Source organism: Lissotriton helveticus, chromosome 3_1, assembly GCF_964261635.1.
Source record: "Lissotriton helveticus chromosome 3_1, aLisHel1.1, whole genome shotgun sequence".
In the NCBI taxonomy this organism is placed as follows: domain Eukaryota; kingdom Metazoa; phylum Chordata; class Amphibia; order Caudata; family Salamandridae; genus Lissotriton; species Lissotriton helveticus.
The window spans coordinates 614350864-614374146 of NC_136061.1; the positions used below are offsets into that span (position 1 = coordinate 614350864).

At 43.2% G+C, this 23283-nt stretch overlaps 1 protein-coding gene across 1 annotated transcript in view; it reads left to right on the top strand.

The window, feature by feature from the left end:
* VWC2L (von Willebrand factor C domain containing 2 like) overlaps nucleotides 1-23283 on the top strand; it is a 551961-nt gene that overhangs the window by 14412 nt on the left and 514266 nt on the right. The window contains exon 2 of the mRNA XM_078683714.1: nucleotides 21690-22142. Within this exon, the coding sequence (XP_078539840.1) occupies nucleotides 21753-22142 (390 nt within the window). The 5' untranslated portion in view covers nucleotides 21690-21752. The remainder of the gene's footprint in view (nucleotides 1-21689; nucleotides 22143-23283) is intronic.

The window sequence follows — 23283 nt, forward strand, 5'->3', positions numbered from 1 at the left end:
GGTGACAGAAGACCCGAGGTTAAAATAGCCTCGTTTAGCAGTTTCTGCAAAGTGGAAACACGTGCTTTTGTGTTTTTACTGTTGCACGAACTGCCAGTTGAGCGCGGATTGCTGTTGCTTCCCGAGTTTCTGCAGCATTATTCACCATCGAGTACAATCGGATGATAAAGAGGGAAACAAACAGGCCCAGAACCATTTACGCCCGCTAATGACTTCTATTCCTGCAAAAAAACAACCAGTGTGCTCAACCTCAGTGCCAATAGCAAGCAATTGTGCTATAGTGTTTACCTGCTCAGTTTAGCGCTACACAGCAAACACGGAGCTCAGTTTGCAGTAAATGTAGATATAACAAAGGAACAAACAGTAATGCGCCGTTCCCATCACTGAATGTCTGGTTGTGTCTATCACGATTGTTTGACAGGTTGCATTTAAGTGAGGTACCTACCACATTGAATCGCACAGTTTTACCCTTCTATTTTAGTGCAAACACTAAATAAAGGCCTTCCTGTGCCAAAAATCCGTATTTGTAAAGCGCAAACTTCCCACCCTTACGAGTCTCAAGGCACTGGGGGCATCGTGGAAATTAACGGCCACATGCATCATTGCCATTGGTACATTTTGCGATTTCTTAATTGCGAAAATTAAGCAATCGCAATTAAGAAATCGCAAAATGCTATGCATTAAGAAATCGCATTTTTTTTTGCGATTTCTTAATTTTCCTTAATTGCGATTCACAATTTGCGAATCGCAATTAAGGAATCCCTTCCCATTGATTCCTATGGGCCTAGAGGCCCATAGGAGTGAATGGGAAGCCATTCTCATTTTGCGATTCGCAATTAAAGAATCACAAAATTAGAATGCTATTTCATGGGTGCAGGGGGGGTCCAAAGGGCCCCCCCTGCACCCCTGAAATTAAACTTTAAGAACATTTTTCACACACACATGCCCCAAGTGCATGTGTGTGTGTAAAATGAAACTTTCAAAAATGCACTTTTGTGCATTTTTGAAAGTTTTCACAAATTACCATGAAGTTCAACTTCATGGTAATTTACCTCTTCCAATTTGCGAATTCGCAAAAAAAAAATGTTAATACATTGCATTTAAGAAATCACATATTGCGATTTCTTAAATGCAATCGCAATTTAAGAAATCGCAACATAATTGCGATTCCTTAAATTGCGATAAAAAAAAATAATGCATCCCAAAGAAGGAAACTGCATTCGCAAACGGCCGAATTTTGCGATTCGCACCGTTTGCAAATGCAATTTACCTTGATGCATGTGGGCATAAGTGAGCTATTGCCCAGAGTCACATGGTGCTGCCGCTAGAGCCAGGGATCGAACCATAATCCCTGTGCTCCGAAGTCAGCTGACCTGTCCGCTGCACACCTCAGGTGCAGTTTCCGCAGACGTCATCAGTGAACCTGGGCATTATCTGTCATCTAGTGGTCTTTGTCTTGTTGTTTCACCTTGTTGTTTCCGATTTTTGTGATGTACAAGCCTAGAGGCGTCTCGCTATCTTGATGCCAGGAAACGGGGTTGGCCCCCTGTGTTCGCACTATACTTAACGCTTAAAACACGAGCACTCTCGGTTGGTGTCAACAGGGTCAAATCATAAAGAATCATGTAAACGAGTCCCACAGAGACCCATCGGATGGAGCTTGTGGGTGTAGGGGAGGTAGCTTTTGGAAGCTTACAGATGAGGCACCGGGCCAACCTGAGTACCTATAACCCACTCTGTCCTCGGGAAGAGCTCACAATTTCCTGCTCTGCAGGCACTGTTAGCATCCTCATCAACAAAGTGCTATCAGTTCCTAAAAGAGATAGAGAAAGAGTCTCTCCAACCAGTTATGGTTGTGAGGGAATTATACTAGTCTGCAGATAACGGCGGAGTGTGTTTGAAGTGGGGATAAACCTCCTGTTGGTTCTTGTGCCCTCACACATCCCTTGTGAGTGTAAAGCATCATCATCGGGCTATGATCCTTGTGGGTGGGCGCTGCAGTCCCTCACAGGCCCCTCAAGGCGGATCTTTGGTGGAGATCTATTTTGGAGGTGCCGCACTGGTGCATGTGGGTGTTTGGGCCAAGTGAATCAGTGCGCGTGAAGTTAAAATTACCTATTGGTACCCAGGTAAATTTAAGGTAGGGTCCTTTTATGTAAATTAAAAAGTAGTGGGGGTTTGGAGACTCTCCTTAAGCAAATAAAGGGAGGGACCAGTGTATTACGGCTGTGTGTGGTGTTTAAAGGTGATTTGTGGTCGACCACAAATCACCTTTAAACACCACACACTTTATTATGGTTTGAGAGTGGCAGGAATACACTGGTCCCTCCCTCTATTTACTTAAGGAGAGTCTCCAAACCCCCACTACTTTTTAATTTACCTAAAGGACCCTACATTAAACTTACCTGGGTACGACAGGTCATTTTAACATCACTTGCACTGATTCACTTGGCCCACACACCCACATGCACAAGTGCGGCACCTCCAAAACAGATCTCCACCAAAGATCCCCTTTGAGGGGCCCGTGAGGGACTGCAGCGCCACCCCCACGAGGATCATAGCCCGATGATGATGCTTTACACTCGCAAGGGGTGTGTGAGGGCAAAAGAACCAACAGGAGGCATATCCCCGCTTCAAACACACTCAGCTGTCATCTGGAGACTAGTATAATTCACTCACAACCATAACTGGTTGGAGAGACTCTTTCTCTATCTCTTTTAGGAACTGATACCACTTTGTTGATGACGATTCCCTTAGGAGCATTGGTACAGGACATTCCCTTTTATAAACCGCTCCTAGTCCCCCCGCCCTCTCTGGATAGTGTTTATACTGTTAGCATCCTGCCTCACAGGATTCTGGGGGCTTGCTAGAAGTGCTTGATAGCCCAACTAAGCGCCCCATGTACAGACACACTCTCCCCTGTTCCAGTCTTACCCTCGCCAACAGCTTCAGCAATGAACTTACACTCATAATGGTAGAAGGGAGAGCCTTTCGTTTCTTCACAAAGCAAACAGGGAAAAGCCCAGCATGCACTGGGGTTGATAGCTAGGCATTAACCTGTCCCGAACACTTTCTAGTCATACTATTGGCAGCGTTTAACTGTGTGACTTTGGAGCACAGTTAAAAACATAGGTAAAATCTACACATATAAACTAGAACATTTATAAACGTCTCCAAAAAATACGTTTTGATTTAGTTAACATCTTACAGTTTATCAGGTCTCAGCGAGCTAAGTGGATTGGGCTTGTCTGGGAAAGTATTAACGGGGATCAGATATCCCCTTTCAAAGTCATCTAAGAGGCCCGGTTAATGTTATCTCATTTGGAATGAATCGCTCTGATTAGGCAGGAGACAGACACAATAAAGTATGCGCTTAGACGGGGATGGTGGGGGGTTGCGCTATCCTCAGTGCTTAATGAGAGCCTGTGGTGCAGGTGTGGCCTACCAACAGATTATTCAACTCATCAACCTTTGACATAAAGCAAGAGAGAGAAAAATACAAACTGTGGAAAGGAGGGAGAAAAATAACAGCAACAAAGGGAGAAAGCAGGTATGGCACAGAACATACAGAAGACAGATATGAAGGCAGTGAGTGTCTGGTGGTAAATTAAAAGAGGTATGAGGTAGAATCAAGACTATGCAGCCTTGGTATTTGGCACCCTGCATTTGATAGCACGGGCTGAGGGCTTCTGAGCAGAATTTCGCACCCTGCTTTTATTTTTTTTACAAAGTAAGCACTGTCTACCTACCATGCCACCTGGGTGCCTAGCCCTTTGAAAAACAAAAATGGGGAAAAAGGCAAGCTCTGCTATCAGTAACTCTCTCACTAGTTCTCTTGGGTGACAATATGTGTGCCTTGAGATCTGGCATGCAGTCAGGTAATTTACATGAGCGTCTCTGGTGACTACCCTACTCTAGTAGGTTGGCACTTAGTCAAGTAGGGGAAACTATAAATAACTGTGGGCTTCTATGGGCAGCTTAAGCTTTCACATACAGCATCGTGTACAATATTCTATAAAGTGTGTTTTGGGTCAGTTCTTGCTCCTCATTTAATGGCTATCTTTGGTTTTTCAGTTCTCTTCTCTTCATTGGACGGTTTACCTCTTTCCAGTTCTATAATTCTATAATTGTGTCCTGCCATGCTTACATCATGGTACTCTTTTTCCCTTGCCATATTGGATTCAGAAATCCAAGGAAGTGCACATTTTGATTCTGTCTTCGTTTTCTTTTTCAGTGTGCACTCGCTTTCTTTCCCTTGTTACCCAAACACTTCCCTTTTACTTTCCCCCACCCCAGGCCCTGCTCCTTCCTCTCTGTGTTCTTGTTTTTCTATTTTTGAGCGCACGCCCTTGATGGACTGTTCCCTTTGGAGCAGGGTCAAGACTGCTTTGCATATGGCTGGGTCCAAACGGAGGTGGCATCATGGTGTGCAAAATTAAGATGGACCAGGATGCGGCCCAAGTAATTACGAATGTCAGAGTTTAATTTAAGCATTCCATTCATTACTCCTATGTGTGCTTTAGCTTGTCTATACACAACACAGCAGTTATTTTGAAAGTGTAGAATATGTTACTTTCTTTACTTTCAAGAGGGCTTTTAATGTACATGTAGATGCAAAGTCACAGCCGTCTTAAAAGTACAGAAAATATAATTCCTGTGCCTTCAAGATGGCCCCTGCAGTGCATCTACAAGCAAGGCAGTGGCAACACTGAAAGTATGAATAATGGTATTTTCTATACTTTCAAGATAGCACCACATGTCATGCAGACACATCACGCTGACCATCTTGAAAGTATAAAAACATTTCAAACTGGAAGGCGATCAGCCTGTGCTCTTGGCTTTGCCAATGCTAGCACAATGTAAAAGGCATTTTGCATTAGCAAAGCTAAAAATGGTGAGCACTTTAGCAAAATAAGACCGACTGTTTTTCCAGTTCTTGTTATTTAAGGGCCTTGAAATTCCCACCAAACCAGACTTAAGACTTCATCATTAAAGGAGGCGAGTTCTTCCTGTTAAAGATAAATCTTTTTTACCAGGAATCCGTTCAGGATTCTCCCAAAACCAGTAAGCCTGTTGTTACCTGATTTCATTAAAATACACTTTGTAGAGTTCTGAACTGTGTTTGGATCGCTGCATTTTTCTCCCTGCTGCAGACCACGTGCCTGAAATTCAATGATGTAGCCCCTTACGGTCTTGAGCATCGTACACCTAGCAGTCTTCATTGTCAACATTTGATCTGGACCAATTTGTGATATCTCTCAGGGATACTGGATGGATCTATTTAATTTCTAGCAGTGCTCCTAGCAGATGCAAAAGCCTATGTATTGGCACCAACCAGCACTGGAGATGGATTACTCCAGTTCTGGGTTCTGCAGTATTACTTTCCTTCTGATGACCTGAGAACTGGACCACTTCCCAATCAAAGTGTTACCACAGTGCTTACATTGCAGCATCGTGGTGAAATAGTGGCGTAAACAGTGTGTCATGGGCCATAGTGCAAGAAAGGAAATGGGCCCCATGGCCGCTATTTGAATTGTGAAATACAGCAATAATCAGGGTTCAGTGGGCACCTCGGCTTCTGGGCCCCAGTGCCCATGCACCTTCTGCACCACCGAAGGCTTTGCCCCTGTGGAGAAGCCTGCACACAATAATCTGAGAACGTGCTGAAGTGCATGTGCTTTGCATCACCACCGGACCTGAAGTGGAAGACAGTTGTTGCCATCAATTTGAGTCGCTGCTTCTGGCAGTCCTGGTCCATACCCAGCAGATCTGTCTTGGGGCCTTGCCGTGATGGTTCCCCTGGAGGAAAGACAGCTGTCCGCTGACCTCGCCACGTGGCTATGATGTCTGCCTGAAGAAATTGACTCATCGGGATCCTCTGGTGGGAATCAAGGTTTTAAAGGTTCCCGTTGTTTGGCGGCATGTAGGAACGAGGCTCCAGCAATGCATGCTGGGACCAAAGCAAGTTTGCTGAGCTCAGCAACATGTGCACCTTCCCTTGATGGTCGCCAAGGAATGGAAGTCTTTGGCGACGTGGAAGGGGAATTTAAGATTGCAGATTCCCATAGTCCGGCGATTTTTCTGCACCATCATTACCACTTGGTACTTCCTTAAAGTCTGCATTATCTATCTGACACCAGAATGCATCGTCTGCCCCTCCAACTGAAAAATATTTACATTTTGACAATAACATTCTGAAGCTATACATGGTAACAGTAACCTCTGACGGTCACACTCCATCTGCAGACTATATAGAAGAAATTTTTCGAGAGGAAAGGTTTGGGGTCAAAATCAAGAGAACAGCAGAATGGGGAGAGGACAGCAACAATGGCTGCCAATGTTACACGGGTAGAAAGATACTAGAAGAGGCGAAGCCCCCCTGCGTTGCCTGTGCCCCTGCCTGCTGCCACCATGTAGATTCGCCATGGTCTCCAGCACTGTTTTTGTGATGTCAATCGCTTCAGTGACAGTGGTGACACATGAACATGATATAGGGTTTATATACATTACTATCTGGGCCTGGTCGTATAGCTGATTGACACTTCTTCCCTTTGTCTATACTCTCTCCTCATAGTTTGGTTGCCTCTCATCACGAATGCAATCAATACACTACCTAATTAACGCAATTATTCACAGCACACCCCCAGTCTTGTACCTGTATTATATCAGCTGCTCCAATAAGGACCACATTGAACCCCAGGTGTTAACAGTGCTGTCATAAAGTTTGGGTGGACACCTAGGACAAAAAGGACTACTTGGTGGGTCACCCCTGCCCCAAGGATGGCAGCAAGCTGTTGCTTCCCCTCCAGGTGCCTCTACTCCTGCTCTTGCTTCCACAAACATCTGCCCAGGTACCATAAGCAATGCCCCCTGGTGCTCACTGTTCCGCTGGCGCCCATCTGGAATGCGCTTTGTTGGCCCTGACACGCACTTCCTCTCCTGCTATGCAGCGCCCAATAAAAAAGTGGACTCGCCATTCCTGGTTGGTTGGTCACACAGCTTTTTAGAGACCCCACCCTACCTCACCAACACCATCACCACCAATCTTTAAGTTCCTAGGGGGCAGATTTACAAGCCCCTTGTGCCACTTTTGCGTCACTTTTCCAATTTTAAAAGTGACGCAAAAGTGATGCAAAGGGCTTGTAAATCTGCCACCTAATGTTTTATCTGCAGGATGAAGTTCCGCATCACTGTTCCTTCGGACGATAACCGAAAAAGAATGGCTGTGATTTTCTATTTTAGCAGTTTCGTAATTTCCCTTTCAAGCAGTCAAGTTAAATATCTATTTGTTTTTTAAATTATTATTATTTTTACTTTACATATCATATTATCATAACACGATAGGCCCCTTGCTGCATTTTTTTTATTTTTTATATATTAAACTGAATTTGTTCAAATACAGCATCAAGTAGGGACATAATGATGGAATCTGGTTTTAGTCCAAGCGGTGTTTATAAGACTCCTCCGGCGGTCATGTGGATGAATTTTAGGATTTATTTTATAATGTCTACCGCATAGGCATAGGGGAGGGGGGCTAGGGGGGGGGGGGTGAAAGCCCGGCGAAGCAAGCAGTGCCTTGACCTGGTCTATTAGAAGGTGATGTCAATGCATAAAATGTCTTATCAAGAATGCACAGGAACCTGTTGAGTCAATAAACGTCACAGGAAAGAATGGTTTACAGTGCAAACAATCACACCAGAGAACAGGCTGGACTCGCTTACAACCTCCATTTAGCTTTCTTTACAGAGGTGCAGCTGAGATAGCCACTATGGTGTGCAATAAATATTGCTAATGACCCACACTTTTATTGACATGATATGTGGGGCAGGAGGAGGCATTTCGCTCTTCTTTCTTCGCAGTAAGTAATGTTACATTACACCTGCCTGCTTTAACCACGGCCTGCGGATCTGTCTGACTTCTAGTGTTTACCTTATAACTTAAATTATCTTGTCATTTTCCAAATATGCTGTCACCATTGCTACAGCATTAGGGCACACAACACTGTTGCATCCACATAGTTCACTGTCACAGGCCTGCCTCTCCCAAGCACTAGAAAGAGCACGTATGAGTCTTATCCCAAGTCAATGAAAGTCTGAGAGCTAAAAATTAATCTCTGCGACTTGCAGGTTGCACACAGACATCTTCATCAAGAGTATTAATCAGCTAAGCTATCTTGCCACTTATGAAATAAAGTAGAGTACTTAGGAACAGGTGTGACACCACAGGAAGTATTTTATTTATTTGATAGTTATGTAGAGTGCCCGAGTTTACTAAATGGGCATCCAGGCGCTAACAGTGTGTACAGCAACAGCATTCGTCGCTCATGCACCGTGAATTGCAAATACACAAGCAAATTGTCTTCTTCAGTGACATTTCACCCTCTCAAATTGTGTTCTACTTGTTTGTGTGTCTTCTCTGCAAATCCTCCTACTTGGCATCAGTGGTTGTGTGTGTCTGAACAGCAACAGTGAAGCAGCGCCTAGAGGGGCTGGAAACTGCACACCTCAGTGTTGCACGCAATATAGAGTGAACATCCTGAGGGCATGCTTTCTGCAAAGACAGCATTACTTCAACCCTCAAAAGCAAAAGAAGCACCCTACTAATGATGCTGAAATCTGCATCTCATGGACAGACCTTGCTATCTTTGTTTATTGTCTACACTTGGTTTGTCAGCTGCAGTGCCAAGGCTCTGCCTAGAGAGGTGCCCAGGTAAATTATGTACACCAACCCCTCTTGCACCTTCCGCCCCAATGACACCCCTGTGTTTCAAAGAATCTACCTGTCAATTCAAATATCTTTATTTCGGCCAAAAATGACCAAAAAACCACACGCAGATACAATAAAGAACATAATACATTAAAAACGAGCAACCTTGTGCAAAACAATAATTAATTAAAACCACCATTCACAAATAAAAACACATGGATCATGTCAAAGGGTAAACAGAATGGTGGAAGTTGCATAAGAATTGGATTAAAACAGCATTCAGTTGCGAAGTCTAAAGGGAGATTTTATAACTAGGCCCACTCTAAAACATGTTTTCTGCATACCTAGAGACTGTAATTAAATTAGGACTACTCTACAATTTATAATCTGTACCTTTCGAATCGCTCGGGTAAGCAGATCCTTAGACAATTCTTTATAAAATCTACTGAAAAATACAAAGTTCAACAGAGTTTGGTCAGATGTTTCGTCACAAGGGCAATGGTTGGTGGTGGTAATGTCCTATTGACCAAGAGGGAAACTTTGGGGCATATTACCAACGATTAGCGATATTTATCGCTAACGATTCTTAACAACACATTTTTTAACGCTAAACATCGCCGAAAATTATCGCAGAGATAACTTGCTATTAGCAAGGTTTATCTCAGAAGTGATAAAAATCCTCGCACTAACTGCCAAATGAGAGATTATCGCTGGAAAACCAACGATAATCTCTCAAAGTTTGGCGTTAGCTTGATGATAGGGGCTCACAAACTTAGCCATGATATCCACCTTCCATAGGATATCATAAATCAGGAAAATACCAGGGGGCATATTATCAAGGGATTTATCTCCGCTTTTTTGGCTTTAAAAGCCAAGAAAGCGGAGATACAATTATCTCCCTATCAGCAACAGGGTGCTAACACGCAAATTCATATGTTAGCACCCTTTTTCTCTAGGCTTCCCCTTGCATCTCTAATGAGATGCAAAGGGGGCGTTCCAGAGAAAAATAATAGGAGAAATGTTGTTAAGCGACATTTCTCCTATTATCAAGGATTTCGCTAACCCTGTTAGTGATAAAAAAAGCAGCGCTAACCGCGGTTAGCACTGCTTTTTTTACACCTGGTATTTTCCTGACTTAGCCATGATATCCTATGGAAGGTGGATATCATGGCTAAGTTTATGAGCCCCTATCATCAAGCTAACGCCAAACTTTGAGAGATTATCGTTGGTTTTCCAGCGATATTCTCTCATTGGGCAGTTAGCGCAAAGATTTTTATCACTTCTGAGATAAACCTTGCTAATAGCAAGTTATCTCTGCGATAAGTTCCGGCGAAGCTTAGCGTTAAAAAATTCGTTGCTAAGCATCGTTAGCGATAAATATCGCTAATCGTTGGTAATATGCCGCCAGGTGTAAAAAAAAGCAGTGTTAACTGCGTTTAGCGCTGCTTTTTTTTTATCACTAACAGGGTTAGCGAAATCCTTGATAATAGGAGAAATGTCGCTTAACAACATTTCTCCTATTATTTTTCTCTGGAACGCCCCCTTTGCATCTTATTAGAGATGCAAGGGGAAGCGTAGAGAAAAAGGGTGCTAACATGCGAATTTGCGTGTTAGCACCCTGTTGCTGATAGGGAGATAATTTTATCTCCGCTTTCTTGGCTTTTAAAGCCAAAAAAGCGGAGATAAATCCCTTGATAATATGCCCCATAGTTTCCATCTAACTGAGCCCAGGTGGAATCTGAGAAAGTGATCCCTCCCAAGGGTGCATAATCCAGTCCAAGTATGGCCCAATCCAAGGGTATGTTTGGGTCGTCGCATAACTTCCAAGGATATCCGAGGCAGACATTGCCGGATCCCTAACCCAGCCTGCTTCATCAAAAATGTATTCTTTATCCACAACTTACCCTCCTTCTTAGTGGAGGTATGGCAGGTGAAGAGGCTAGGTCTCCTACACTAGAGAGGTTTGACTGGATGTGCTTAAACCAGAGTATAAAAGATCCGATGGTACACACCAAGCAATCCTCAATTACATCTTTTTTAAGAGAGGCCTTCACATCACACCAGGCTTAACACAAGAGTAACAGAGTGGTCAGCTTTATACAGTCTTCCACATAATCTAATGCAAGCTCCTCATGTACCATAACATTCTGTCTACTGATAACAACCCATAATAGTCTACAAAGCACCCTTTTTACTTCAATCTCCAAATTACTCGTTGTACAACAACCCCAAATCCCAGCACCTTATGTTAAGACAGTGACACACCTGTGTCTGTAAATCTCAACAAGCGGGTGAATGTTGTTGCTTTCAATAGAAGCAGAGACATTGAAAATAGAACCAGTTGCACCTCAGAAAACAACCCTCCTATTTACCATACATGTAATCCAGTTAAGGTTTTCTTCAAAAATGACACCTAAGTAGGGAAAGGATTGCACTCTCTGAGTACACTGGCCCTTAATGCTGATAATTTCAAATCTTCCCATTCTTAGGGTCACAAACCATAACAAAGGTTTTGAACCTATTAGTTTCTAAATTAAGTCTCTCTATAAAGGTCACTAAACCAGCAATGAGAGACTTAGGTCCATAAGAAGTTCTGGCTAACAATACGACGACATCGGCATAGAGTAGTGCCTGTACCAATCTGTTCTTGATTACTGGAACATCAACTCCTACAACTTGCAAAACGGACCCTATCTTGTTAATATAGTACGAAAAGGATTGTGGCCAGCTTGCACCCCTGACAGACACTTTGCTGGAGGCTAAAAGGGTCTGTACATTCACCATTGTTCCCATATATCACTGTAGCAGAGAGAATAGAGTGCAACTCTCTCAAAAACTGCACTTAACCCTTCTCCATCCCCATATAGGTCATGAGATCCCAAAGCTTGCATTTGTTAATGCTGTCAAACATGCTAGGCAGATCCATAAAAAGCGAGATAGATGGCACTGTATTTGAGCCATTTATACTTACTAATAATAAGGTGCAGATTGAGACATTGTTTGATGGTGCCCAATCCAAGTCAAAATCCACACTGACCTAGAGATAGGACATTATTATCACTGATCCAAAGTTCCAGCCTATCTAAGATTATGCAAACCACTATCTTAACAGAAGATTCTAGGAGGGAGATGGAACGGTATCATGCCGGATCCTGCCTGCTCCCTATCTTAAAAACTAGAACGATGATCTCAAATCTCCAAGATTCTGGGAGTCCCTCCACACAGGAGGAACTAAAGAGTTTCATGAGCGGGGGAGGCCAGAAATCAATATTACCCTTATACTAACTAGTCCATTGCGACACCAAGAGCTCCAGGTGCATTGTTGGCTGTGCTTTGCAGGAAAGCTGACACAACTTCTCCCAAGGAGAAGAAGGTTTGAATTGGGAAATGTGACTGGGCAGTGTCAGGCACATTATTCTCACTGTCCTTCAGGTCGTATATATGGCGGAAGTGATTCACTCATCCTTCTGCATCAACGTTACAGTGAAGGGTCTGTTTAGGTGCATCGGGCAATGAATAGTTGTTAACAAAATTCCAAAAGGACATAAAGTCTTTAACAGTGCAAGCCTGTGCCAGCCTATTCCAATGCTTACTCCTCTCCTCAGCTTTTCTCACTGCAATAGCCCTGTATACTCCTTCCTCCATTTAGCAATTTCCTCCCTGTTCTTGGGAGATTTCTCAAAGAAAAATGTTATTTCCTACAAGTCAACCAACAGGCTTCATTGAACCAGTGAGTGGCCCCCAGATCAGTAGCCATGACCTTTTTCATAACAATTATTTCCTTGGCAGATCTCAGGGACACAAAGCAGTCGACTACTATTTGTATGTCAACTTCTAAGAAGAGGCAGTTTAATATTCTGATCTGGTTACCAACCATGACCCTGGCAAAAACTTGTGTGATGTCAGCGTGCCTCCAAACTCATCTGCTCAGGCTGTCCTTGACCGCTATCAGTAAGTTTCCCTCATTACCCCTTCTTTTGCCTTTCACAGGATGGCTGATAGGGAGGTGGAGGGGGCTGTGATCACTAGATGCATTTGAAATTACTCCACCATCAACACTTCTAGTAGACAGGTTTCATGTGTCAAAAATATAGTTTATGATTGAGTGCTGACCTCTTCTAGTAACTATGTTGCATTGACAGTGCCATGGTCAAAGAACTCTAGAGCATTGCATACGTTATGTTTGACATGCATCGGAAAGAGCATGGCACCCCTGACATCTCGGTTCTAATAAGAGGATAGACATCGGGGTATTTCAAAGGGTTGTAACTCGGAGAGACACAGCTTTGCCTTGAAATCTCCTGCTACCAACAAATTAAAATTGTCCCCCTTCAGCAAGGGACTGGTGTACAAGGAAGGAATCAATAAAAGAAAAAAGGGCAGTATCATTCTTATTGTTCCTAGCAGAAAAATAATTATTATAAAAATTCCCAACAAATAGCCCGAAATTGGATGACCATTTTAAATTGAAAGTCTTATAAACCCTACTTATTGTGTCAATGCTTGCTAAAGAGCAATCAAGGATGATCTTAAATCAGGCTCGGAGACCAGCGCTAGCCTGCCCAAAAGATGAGGGTGAGGCATGTTGGGCAAAGCCTACAAAACCGTAACTAAATACATCCTCCATAGTCCAGGTCTCCTGTAACAAGACAATGTCAAACTGCTGGATAAAATTCAACCAAAACTGAGGCCCTGTCTTAGCTTTGACCCTTGCACTATTCCAGCTGAGGACAGTATAACTGTGCATGATTACACCATCTTTGTCTCAGAGATTGGTGAAATTGTCGCTACCCGCATATAGACAGAGGCACAATTATGATTGACCGAGGGTCTCTCCTAGTCCTGGCAATTATTCATAGTGCAGGGGGCGTCGAGCTTGGACTCACTATGCACAAGTTCTGAAAGTCAGTCCGCCATGGCCCCATTGGAGAGTGGCTCAAAGCGGTTGGAGATAGGGATCCCCAGATGTTGTGGCACATTTGTTGGGGCAGTCAGTCTCGCATCGAGGGGTCCAGGTTGGTATAGAAGAAGGATGAAGGCAAGAGCTTCACTTACCTTTGATTTAATAATATCCTTTTTAGCCTACTGAGTCACACCATCTGCAATCTTAGGCTCAATAAAATTGACAAGAACACAGACCCCGTCAAAGCATTTGGGTTGTGAGCCCACCCACCCAACTCTACGAACTATTAGACTATCACCGGGGAGACATACAGAAACATTTGTATCAAGGTTAAGCCTTGTTTTTTAGTTCAGAAGAATTTCAACAGACTCAGGTATCAGGGTTGTAACGCTGGTTAAAAGGATCACATACGGTCATGATTTTGGCGGCAGGTGCAGTATCGGTTCCCCCTTTCAAGTTTGAAGCACTCCTTCCCCCAATTGCTGTGACTAGTTGCTACCTAGCAAAGCACCCCAACTGGAGTAGGCAGTATTCCCATCCCTTCGAGGGCCATCCTCTGCAGGAGGTCCGACAGCAGAAACACTGCCATCTGCCGCAGAGTTTACAGGACAACCAGTGATAGAAGAAGGGTTAGCACAGCTTCCTGGTTTATCCTGCCCAGGTAAGGCAGAGTTGGTAGACTTCACTCCATCACACTCAAGAGGTTTTTTCAATCTGGCTTCAAAAGTCACCAGTCTTGAACTGATGGAATCAAGTTTGGCACTTAGTAAGATGCCGAGCTTGACCCTGAATAAATCAACCAGATGATCCATAGAGTTCAAGCCCTGCTATGGGTTACCTATAGTTTGTGTCTCTGAATAGACATGGTAGATGGTAGGGGATCGCAACAGCCAAAGTTAAAGTCTCAGGTTTGGCCGGCGCGAGTCAAGGTGAGGAATTACCCAGGAGTGGAGTCGAGGTCAGAGACCGAGAAGGGAGACTATCCACAGTCAAGGAAAGTCGGCTGTCCACAAGTTCTATCTGCATGGAAATGACCCCACAGCGTGTGCCAAAAAACCCTCAATTGTTGAAGTTCTTGGGGCTAGGGAGGGGGGGTTATTTGGAGCAGTCTCCCTTTTACCCATACTTCAGACAGGTGAGAAACAAACAACCAAGTCAAAAAGTATCTGCCACGACCCACAAGAGAGGACCAAGGTAGGTGGCCCAGTCCAGCTACTGTAGGCGATGAGGGGCGCAGATGGGTCCAGGCTTAGCCTGGTCTTTGCCTGGGCACACGTCATGTGTGCATCCCGCGATGTTGGCAGGGAACCCAATTTAAGTAGCGCCTGACCTGTGTGAGTGTGCAGCCCCTCCTCATCTGTGAGCAATACAGTCCGTCCCTCTTCTTGGCAGTGTCTTGCGCATCCCGTGCTGTGGGCAGGGAAACCAAATTCAGCTGTGCCGACTGTCACAAACTGCAGCCGCTTCTCCACCCTATGGGCTTGTGGGCAATACAGTTCACCCCTATTCTTGGCGGTGTCTTGCAGCTTGTCATTTAGCCTTTGAAGTCAGTGGTGTATCATTGGGACCAGAGGAGATGATAAAGACCCCCACTGCAGGCCGCCATCCTCCGTCTGGCCTTGTTGCCTCTGTTTACCATATTCATGAAGACAGCTGCTCCTTTTCAACAACATAGTGCAATTCAGAGACTGGCACCTAGTGGCACTGATGCATCAGTCCCTGTGCAGTGCCATCCCTCTGGGGAAGAGTGTGGCTGTGCCGGCTCCTCTACAGTAACCTGATCAAGAGCAGCACATGAGTGCCCTTTAATTCTTTGTTGTGCAGGCTTTTCAGGGTCATGGTTAATTCAAAACCGGCACACTGGGATCCCCATTATGGGGGTCTTTGGGGCTTAACAATGTTCGGATTCGAATTTTAGACTATACTTGGGTCGAACTGCCAAATTTACTCTCCACAGTAAATTATGTGGCATGCAATTAAATTCTGCATACTCTGCATAATTACTCTGGAATAAGCAGGACAGGAGAATAGCAAGGAATTCTGAAATTCCGGAGGCATTTTCAAAATACCATAAATCACATTAAATATTTTCCTTTATGGGGCGCTCATTAGCAGCAGAAAAATTACTAAAACTCTTAAATCACGAAGGTCATTTCACGAGAATGTAAACATTTTGTAGTTGACTCGAGGGGGATTCATTGGCCGAGCTTTATGGATTCAGAAATGTACAATATCCGACGATGACGCCTCCAGAATCATTTCTGTCCAGACATCTTGCAGGATGGATACCTTATATTATTTACTGTGTCAGTGGAAAACGAACAGGTATCACTGCCCACAGGTGTCCCAATAACATTATCTCACCAAAATGCACCACTCCAGTAAGCCGGTGTGCCCCCAGAATGTCGAAATCACATCGCCAGGACACAATATGTAGGAAACTAAACTATCAACTGGTATGTCTAGATTTTCTATACCTAGTTGCATTTATATATACCTAAATGGTACATATTTATTCAAAGTACATATATGTGAAGTTAGGAATAGTAAATCTATACTTCCCAATATGCACTTACCTTTCAGCATTTCGTCGCTCGATGTTCCTGTACCATGACATTGTTAGTGTCGGTATTCAGTAGTACACTCCAGTGAACTGTACACGGGGCTGCATGCACATGCATGTCAAGGAAACGCCTTAGAAAAGGCCGGGGCTAGAAACAGTCTGTTCACTTCAATGGTAAGGGAGACTATGTTTCTATAATGGGTTAATAAAAACTATTACTGGACTGGCAAAGATTGAATGTGATTCAGCAAGGAGGTATGAAAGAATTATTTTCACATCCCCTTGAGCCATGGCCAGCAGTTCAAGAATGCACAAACCTCTTTCTTCCCAGAATCCTTTCATGTTGGAGTCGTCTCGCTGTTTTGCTTGGAGGCTGGACCTTGAATTACCTGAGGAACCACAACAAGATATATTTGAAGAATTATAAAGCACTTCTCTTTTTTTCCCTGGCCTTGAAGACAAAAAGAGGTGATTTCTCTTGCAGTGAATGCCCTGTGGACTCTTCCGCAGCCTTCAGTAGGAAAGAAATGGTTTCAGGGAAACGAAAAATGCTGAGACCGAAGTGCTTGGCTATCCGCTTGCAAGGGCTCCTAGCTGCCCTCTTTGTTTTAAAAGAGGAGGGAAAGGGCTATAATTCACAACTAAGTAGAGCTATGAGCTAATGCCTAATGGAAACCTATCAGAGGCAAGAGAAGGCCATCTGTGGATGACACCCATTAATGTCCACTCCTGCAGGAAGTGAAAAAAATCGCAAGAATTACTTTTTATTAGCGACAAATGTTTGGTAAAACATTTCCAATGTGTATGTTTAGTATGTATACCATATACACGCCACAGACACTGTGAACACATTTCTCTGAAATAAGTTCCAGTATTTACATTTTGTTATTGAATGTTTCACTGAAATATTTTTCATTTCGAGATGTTGCCCTTCCTTCACTTTTATTACTCAGAAGTGAGTGGTAGAAAGAGGAAGGCCACACCCATGACAGGTGATCAAGGCTATGCCCTTGTGCACTAAAACCTTCAAAAATACTGCATGGATAAGCTTCTAATTTGCTACTCCCTGATTCGTTTGTCTTTTTAAGAACGTAAGAACACTATTCAGAGTAAATTCTGACACCTGGGGACAAATTTACATATATTTTATGCAAATGGGTTCAGCAACAAAAGTTGCATGAAAAGGAGGGAGGAGAACATTAGCATATATACACAGACATGGTGCTGTATCTCTCTCCCCCTGCCATGTCACACATTAGACAGCCTTGTGCTAAACAAACACCCCCGCTCCACAGTGTGTAGGTGTGATGTCTGGCATATGTTTAGTACTAGAAGTATACCATTCCAGTTCAAAATACTATACTAAGCATAGTTTAAAATGTTTCCAAGTTTGTATGTGTGCTGAGCATTACAGCCCACATTCAAAGTTGGTAAGGTTTGGAGAAAATACAACTTTTGTCCAATGTTACCCTGCCGCAAGGAGGCATACGTTTTTAGTGAAGATGACTTTGCTTTAAAACCATAGATGGCTGCACGGGAGCAGTCACATATTAGCTATAGTAGGCTCCCTAGATGCAAAGTAGCACAATGAGCTACTTTGCGTTACTTTGGCTATTTTCCAGCACAAAATAAGTTTTACACTGGAAAGGAAATCCCAATTCATATCTTGTGCCAGTTTGTGTTACATATGTTAAGCAAACCCAAAGCAAAGTGTTAAGTAAATCTGCCCCATAGAATGTGAAATAAAATGTGCACTACAGCTCATAGGTTTATTGCTACGTTTACTTTTGACTTTGTCTCTGCAGAATTCTCTAAAACACTATTAGTAAAGTGTCTTCTGCCTAAAAGTTGTCCTCGCTCGTTTCCGATCGTCTATGGCTCGCAGAGCTCAATGTACATATATTCACGGTCTTTTATTGAGTTTAATATTGCTGTTCAGCTTATTTTTTAATCACTTCTACTCCTGGCTGTAAAGAGCAATGTGCCTTTGCCCTTTAGCTGTAGAATTGGTAGCACTGGCTTCATTGAGTTGGCTTTTGTAACCCCTCTAAGCTCTGATGTGTGACTCACAGGACTCCAGGGAGAAGCTATTAAGTCACACTGCAAGAGGAAAACATAGCAGAGCATTGGGGTGGGGGAAGAAGCTTATGAAATGGAGAAAAATAAGTCAGCGAGTCAAATGTAGAGAGAGCACCAAACAAAGGAAGGAAAGAAGGAGATGAAAGTAAAGATGAAATGAGGGAAGCAAGGGGGTGAAAGTAGAATGGGGTAAATGAAAGTAAAGATGGAAGACAGGAGATGAAATTAAATATGGAAGGAAGGAATGAGATGATACTAATATGGAATGGTGTAAAAAAAACCTGGACGAATGGAAGGGAGGCTTAAAAGAAGATGCACCGATGGAGGGTTGGAGGGTTGGAAGAATAGGACAGGTGGATGTTAAAAGAAAAAGACAAAGCAAGTGAAAAGAAGGATCAGAGTAAGGACAACTGACAGGATGAATGGAATGATAGAAGCAACGTTGGAAGGAAGAATGGAATGATGGAAAGAAAGATCAAAGGATGGAGGAAAAAGGAAGGAAAGATGGAAATATTACTAAGGTAGGACGGAAAAATGGACAGATGGTAGTATACAAGAAGAATGGATGGAACAATAGAATGTGGGATGAAACAATGTAAGGATCAATTAAGGGATAGATGGATGGGAAGAGGAGATGACAGCAGAACAGATAGAACAGTAGGATGAGGATGGAATTAGGGCAGGATCAATAGAAATATAGACCGAAGGATGGTAGGATGAAAGGAACAATGGAATGATGGAAGGCAAGATAAAGAGAAGGATGTAAAAATGGAAGGATGGAGGAAACAATGGAAGGAAGAATGGAATGGTGGAGGTATGGAATGATGGAATAATGGAAGGATTGGTGTAAGGAAGGCTCTAACTGTGGAAAGGATGAAGGGATCAGTGGAGGGCTGTACGGAAAGAGTGAAGGCAAGATGGGAACACTGAAGAAAAAAAGAAGGGCTGATGGATTAAGGAAAGGTAGCAGAATGGAAGGAACGTTGAAACAGAAGGAAAGTTGGTGGTAAGTATGAAAGCCGAAATGGAACGATGGAAGTATAAAAGGAAAGATGAAATGACTGAAAGAAAGATAGATGGAAAGAAGAACGGAAGGATTGGAGGGAGTAAAGTCTATAGTCGATAAAGAGAAAGTGGGAGAAACTAACAGTAGAAAATAAAAATACAGGCTAAAGAAAGTGAGAAGGAAAGTAAGAAACAGCATGAGGAAAACGTCACAACACCAACATCCCACATCTGGCAGTGTACCTACCTTCCTCTTATTAGAACATCATGACAAACACCTCCAATACTTTGCTCCAAAATAAAACGGAAGAATACTAAACTCTATTTTCCGAGTATGCTAACCAGACTCTCAATACTCTCAGCACTAAAATGATATGCACAATTCATTTTGCAATGTTACGCATTTTGCAAAATTAACTTTACACCAGTAGCTTCTGCATTTCAAGAACAAATTACTTCTTGAAATGTATGCTCTTTTTCAAAGAAAGGACAATTCCCCTCCTTGAGAGAGATAGAAGGGAATGATTAACCTAAGGATAATTCAGTTCACTGATATCTAACATGTCATTTTCGTCCGCAGCATTTCAATACCATTACTCTGCTTTCTATACTATGAGACTTTTAGCTACTAAGGTGGCTCTGGAATAGGGATTACCTCGTTGACATAGTGTGGAAATTCCAAGCATTGCTATAGACCAGTCAGGCATGCTGTGCCCCTCGGTGACATATTCTGTGCATTGTACACATTATGGAGACCTGACAGTAATCATTATTAGCATACTGTGGACTTCCAGGGTATTCTGGTGGGCCAAGCATAAGCCCTCATCCGCATGGTATGGTCATTATTGGTATTATGGGGCCAACATTGGCAAAAAGTCGCTTTCATTGGCATAATGTGGAAATCCTAGGTGATTATGTAAGGGATATTTTATGCTGAGTTGGATACATTTGTTGTTTATATTTCCTTGGTGCAAAGAGCACCTGATACAACAGTGTTATTTCATAAAAAGCACATGCATCATATCTATATTGATAAATATTTTATAACAATATGATTAGCATAACCTTATGAGTATGTCAGCTTTCTAAATTTGCATGGTCGATATAATGTCTGAGCCTTTGAGATCTGTTAAGCATGAGGGATAGCTCTGCTACCTACTAACTGAAAGTATGAGATCTGTGTAAATTTTATTTTCGCAAGTTCGCTGTTAGAAGTAAATTGTCAGTCATTTTGTCACTGAATATCTACCTTGAAGGGTCAGTATGGGGCTATGAAAGGAGGTGGAAGGCAAAACTGAAGCAACATGACAGGAGGACTTATAACATTATGTACCAAAACTAGATGAATTACTTGCATAACTCATGTCTTGTCATGCCATTTTTAGTGAACTTATACTGAAAAACGTTACATTTGGTACTATTTTTGTCAAGGTTCCTTGGGATGAACCCAAATTCCCCCAGCATATTGTGGTGCGAGGAGACTTGTTCAGAGCATCATCAAAGTATTGAGATAGTTCATGAATGGCGTTCCAGGACCTGCTGTAAGCCCTATTGCTTTGAAGTCCGTTTATTTCAGTTTTCCTATGAATTGCCCGATTTCGTCCATTTGTTCAAACTTTTCTTGAGGATATGACCTCCTCACACCCTGAGAAAAGTCCAGACTCAGTAAGCAGTCTTTACTTCTGTCGATGCTTCCATTCACAACTGCCTGAAAACTTGCAGTTTTGCCTGAAATCTTTCCCCAGGGAGACAACCCACTCCCTGAACCCTCCTACATTGGAAAACATTTGGAAAAGTGGGGAAAGTGGGGACTGGAGCATTTTACGTTTCTAGCTACTTTTTTGTTTTTTGTTTTAAGGAATATTAAGTGATTTGTCGAACATTAAATACTTGTGAATATGGGATGGAAAAAATACTATTGAGGTTGACATCGTATTGTGCTGAAAACCAAGCAGAGCCTTTCCACTAGCACTACATTTGCATTCCCTTTTTAGAGTTCCTCCCTCATTACTTATAATGCGGAAGGCATTGAATGAATATATATATTTTTACAGTGTTATAGAACAAAACACCGGCCCCTTTTAACTGCTTAGCACTGCTTAGACTGAAAGCATGCAAAAATATGTTGTTACTAAGAATTTGGGATATTTGCATTCGACTAGGTTCTTGACAGAAATTACTCCAACAATCCGTGCTTTGGGTATTCACGAGATGTATCTGAATGTTCTTGCTTACGGATCACTTAAGCATTAGGGTACCAGGTTCTTGCTTTTTGGGGTTGTTTACTTAAATGTGGGTGGTTATGGGTTGCCTGCAGGGCTTTTTGTGGTATGGGTGGTCTTATTTTGCCATTGGGCCATAGGGGTGTCTAAGCCTTGCGATGATCCCTCCTGCTAACTTTTCCCCACGTTTCTCCCCGGTTCTTCCCCGCAGGATGAGGGCCGCCGCTTCTGTGTGAGGTCTGGAGCCGGTGTCCAGCGGGCTCCGGGTTGGGGGATGGCTCGGCACATCTATGAGGCCTGCATACTTCTCTTGGCCGTTGCAGCTTCCGCCGCCCCCGCTTCCGTCAGCCATGAGGACTACCCTGCGGACGAGGCCGAGCAGACCTCCAGCAACGACAACCTGACCTTCGACGACTACCGAGGGAAAGGCTGCGTGGACGACAGCGGCTTCGTCTACAAACTGTCCGAGCGCTTCTTCCCGGGCCACTCGAACTGCCCGTGCATCTGCACCGAGGACGGGCCGGTCTGCGACCAGCCCGAGTGCCCGAGGATTCACCCCAAGTGCACCAAGGTGGAACACAATGGCTGCTGCCCCGAGTGCAAGGAGGTGAAAAACTTTTGTGAATACCATGGGAAAAGCTACAAAATCTTGGAGGAGTTCAAGGTACACTTTTCAAAACACACTGTTTGCTTATTTCTGAAATGTAATTACCCTGTGCATATGGTATGGTTTGGGGAGCTTACGTCACCCGTGGCACTATCCGCTGAGCCTAGCTCTGCAACTGACCTTAGTTTGTATTGTAGAACTTTTAATTTCATTTTGCGCCTACTAATGAAGCAATGTGATAGTGGTTATGCAGGCCAGGAGCATCTGATGGTGTCCCGCATGACACGGGGCACATTGCCAGCAGTGGTCACTAGCCACTGTGTCAGAATAAGACATGACAATAAGAAGGAGTGCGCTTGTCTGCGGTGATTGGGAGAAAGGTTTGACTAGTGATGCATGACATGCCATCCATAAAACACGTATTCATTTCTGTTTGTTGCTGCAGCAGAAGTTGTGACAGCAGCGGTTACACAACAAGGGTTGTCAGAGAAGGCCTCTAGGCCCTTCAGCCACTCCATGCCTCTGTCTGGATCTTCCACTGCTTCGCTCTCCCTTTCAGGCGTTTGTTACTGTTCATTGGGAACACATGGACTGTTTTCGGCCCCTTCACTTTTTCTAGGAATTGGGCCTGGCTCATTGAATCTATGCACTTTTTTGTGAGAGAGACTCTCTAATGGTACCTCGGGCTCACTCCTCTCCTCACATCTGACACCTTAGTCTCTACCTGTAGCAGCGCTATTTCAATATCAGATCTCGGTACTTTTACCGCGCATGCGCCCTTTAAGGATTTGTATAAAGGGGGGGGGGGGGGGCAGCCTGCTGCCCTGCCTGCTGGACTCAAACACGCACAACTATAAACGATATACAGTTGTTCACCAATATCTATATAACATAATAGTCAAAAATTAATTCACTGAATTTTAGTCAGTTTTCTGCAACTTGTTTTACTCAAAGTTTTTTTAACAAATTGAAAAAAGCATCATCGCCATAATGCTCAGTTAAACAAACAGTAATAATAAAGGTAACATTCATAGAACATAAACTCTTTTCTCGACTGCGAATTTATACAATAAACAACGTGGATGTCTCAAGCCCAATGCATTTCGGGACTTATTTGTCCCTTCTTCAGGGACAACACTGTAAAACAATGAAACAAAATATACATATATCAGCAAAATACACAGTTAAATATCTTTCA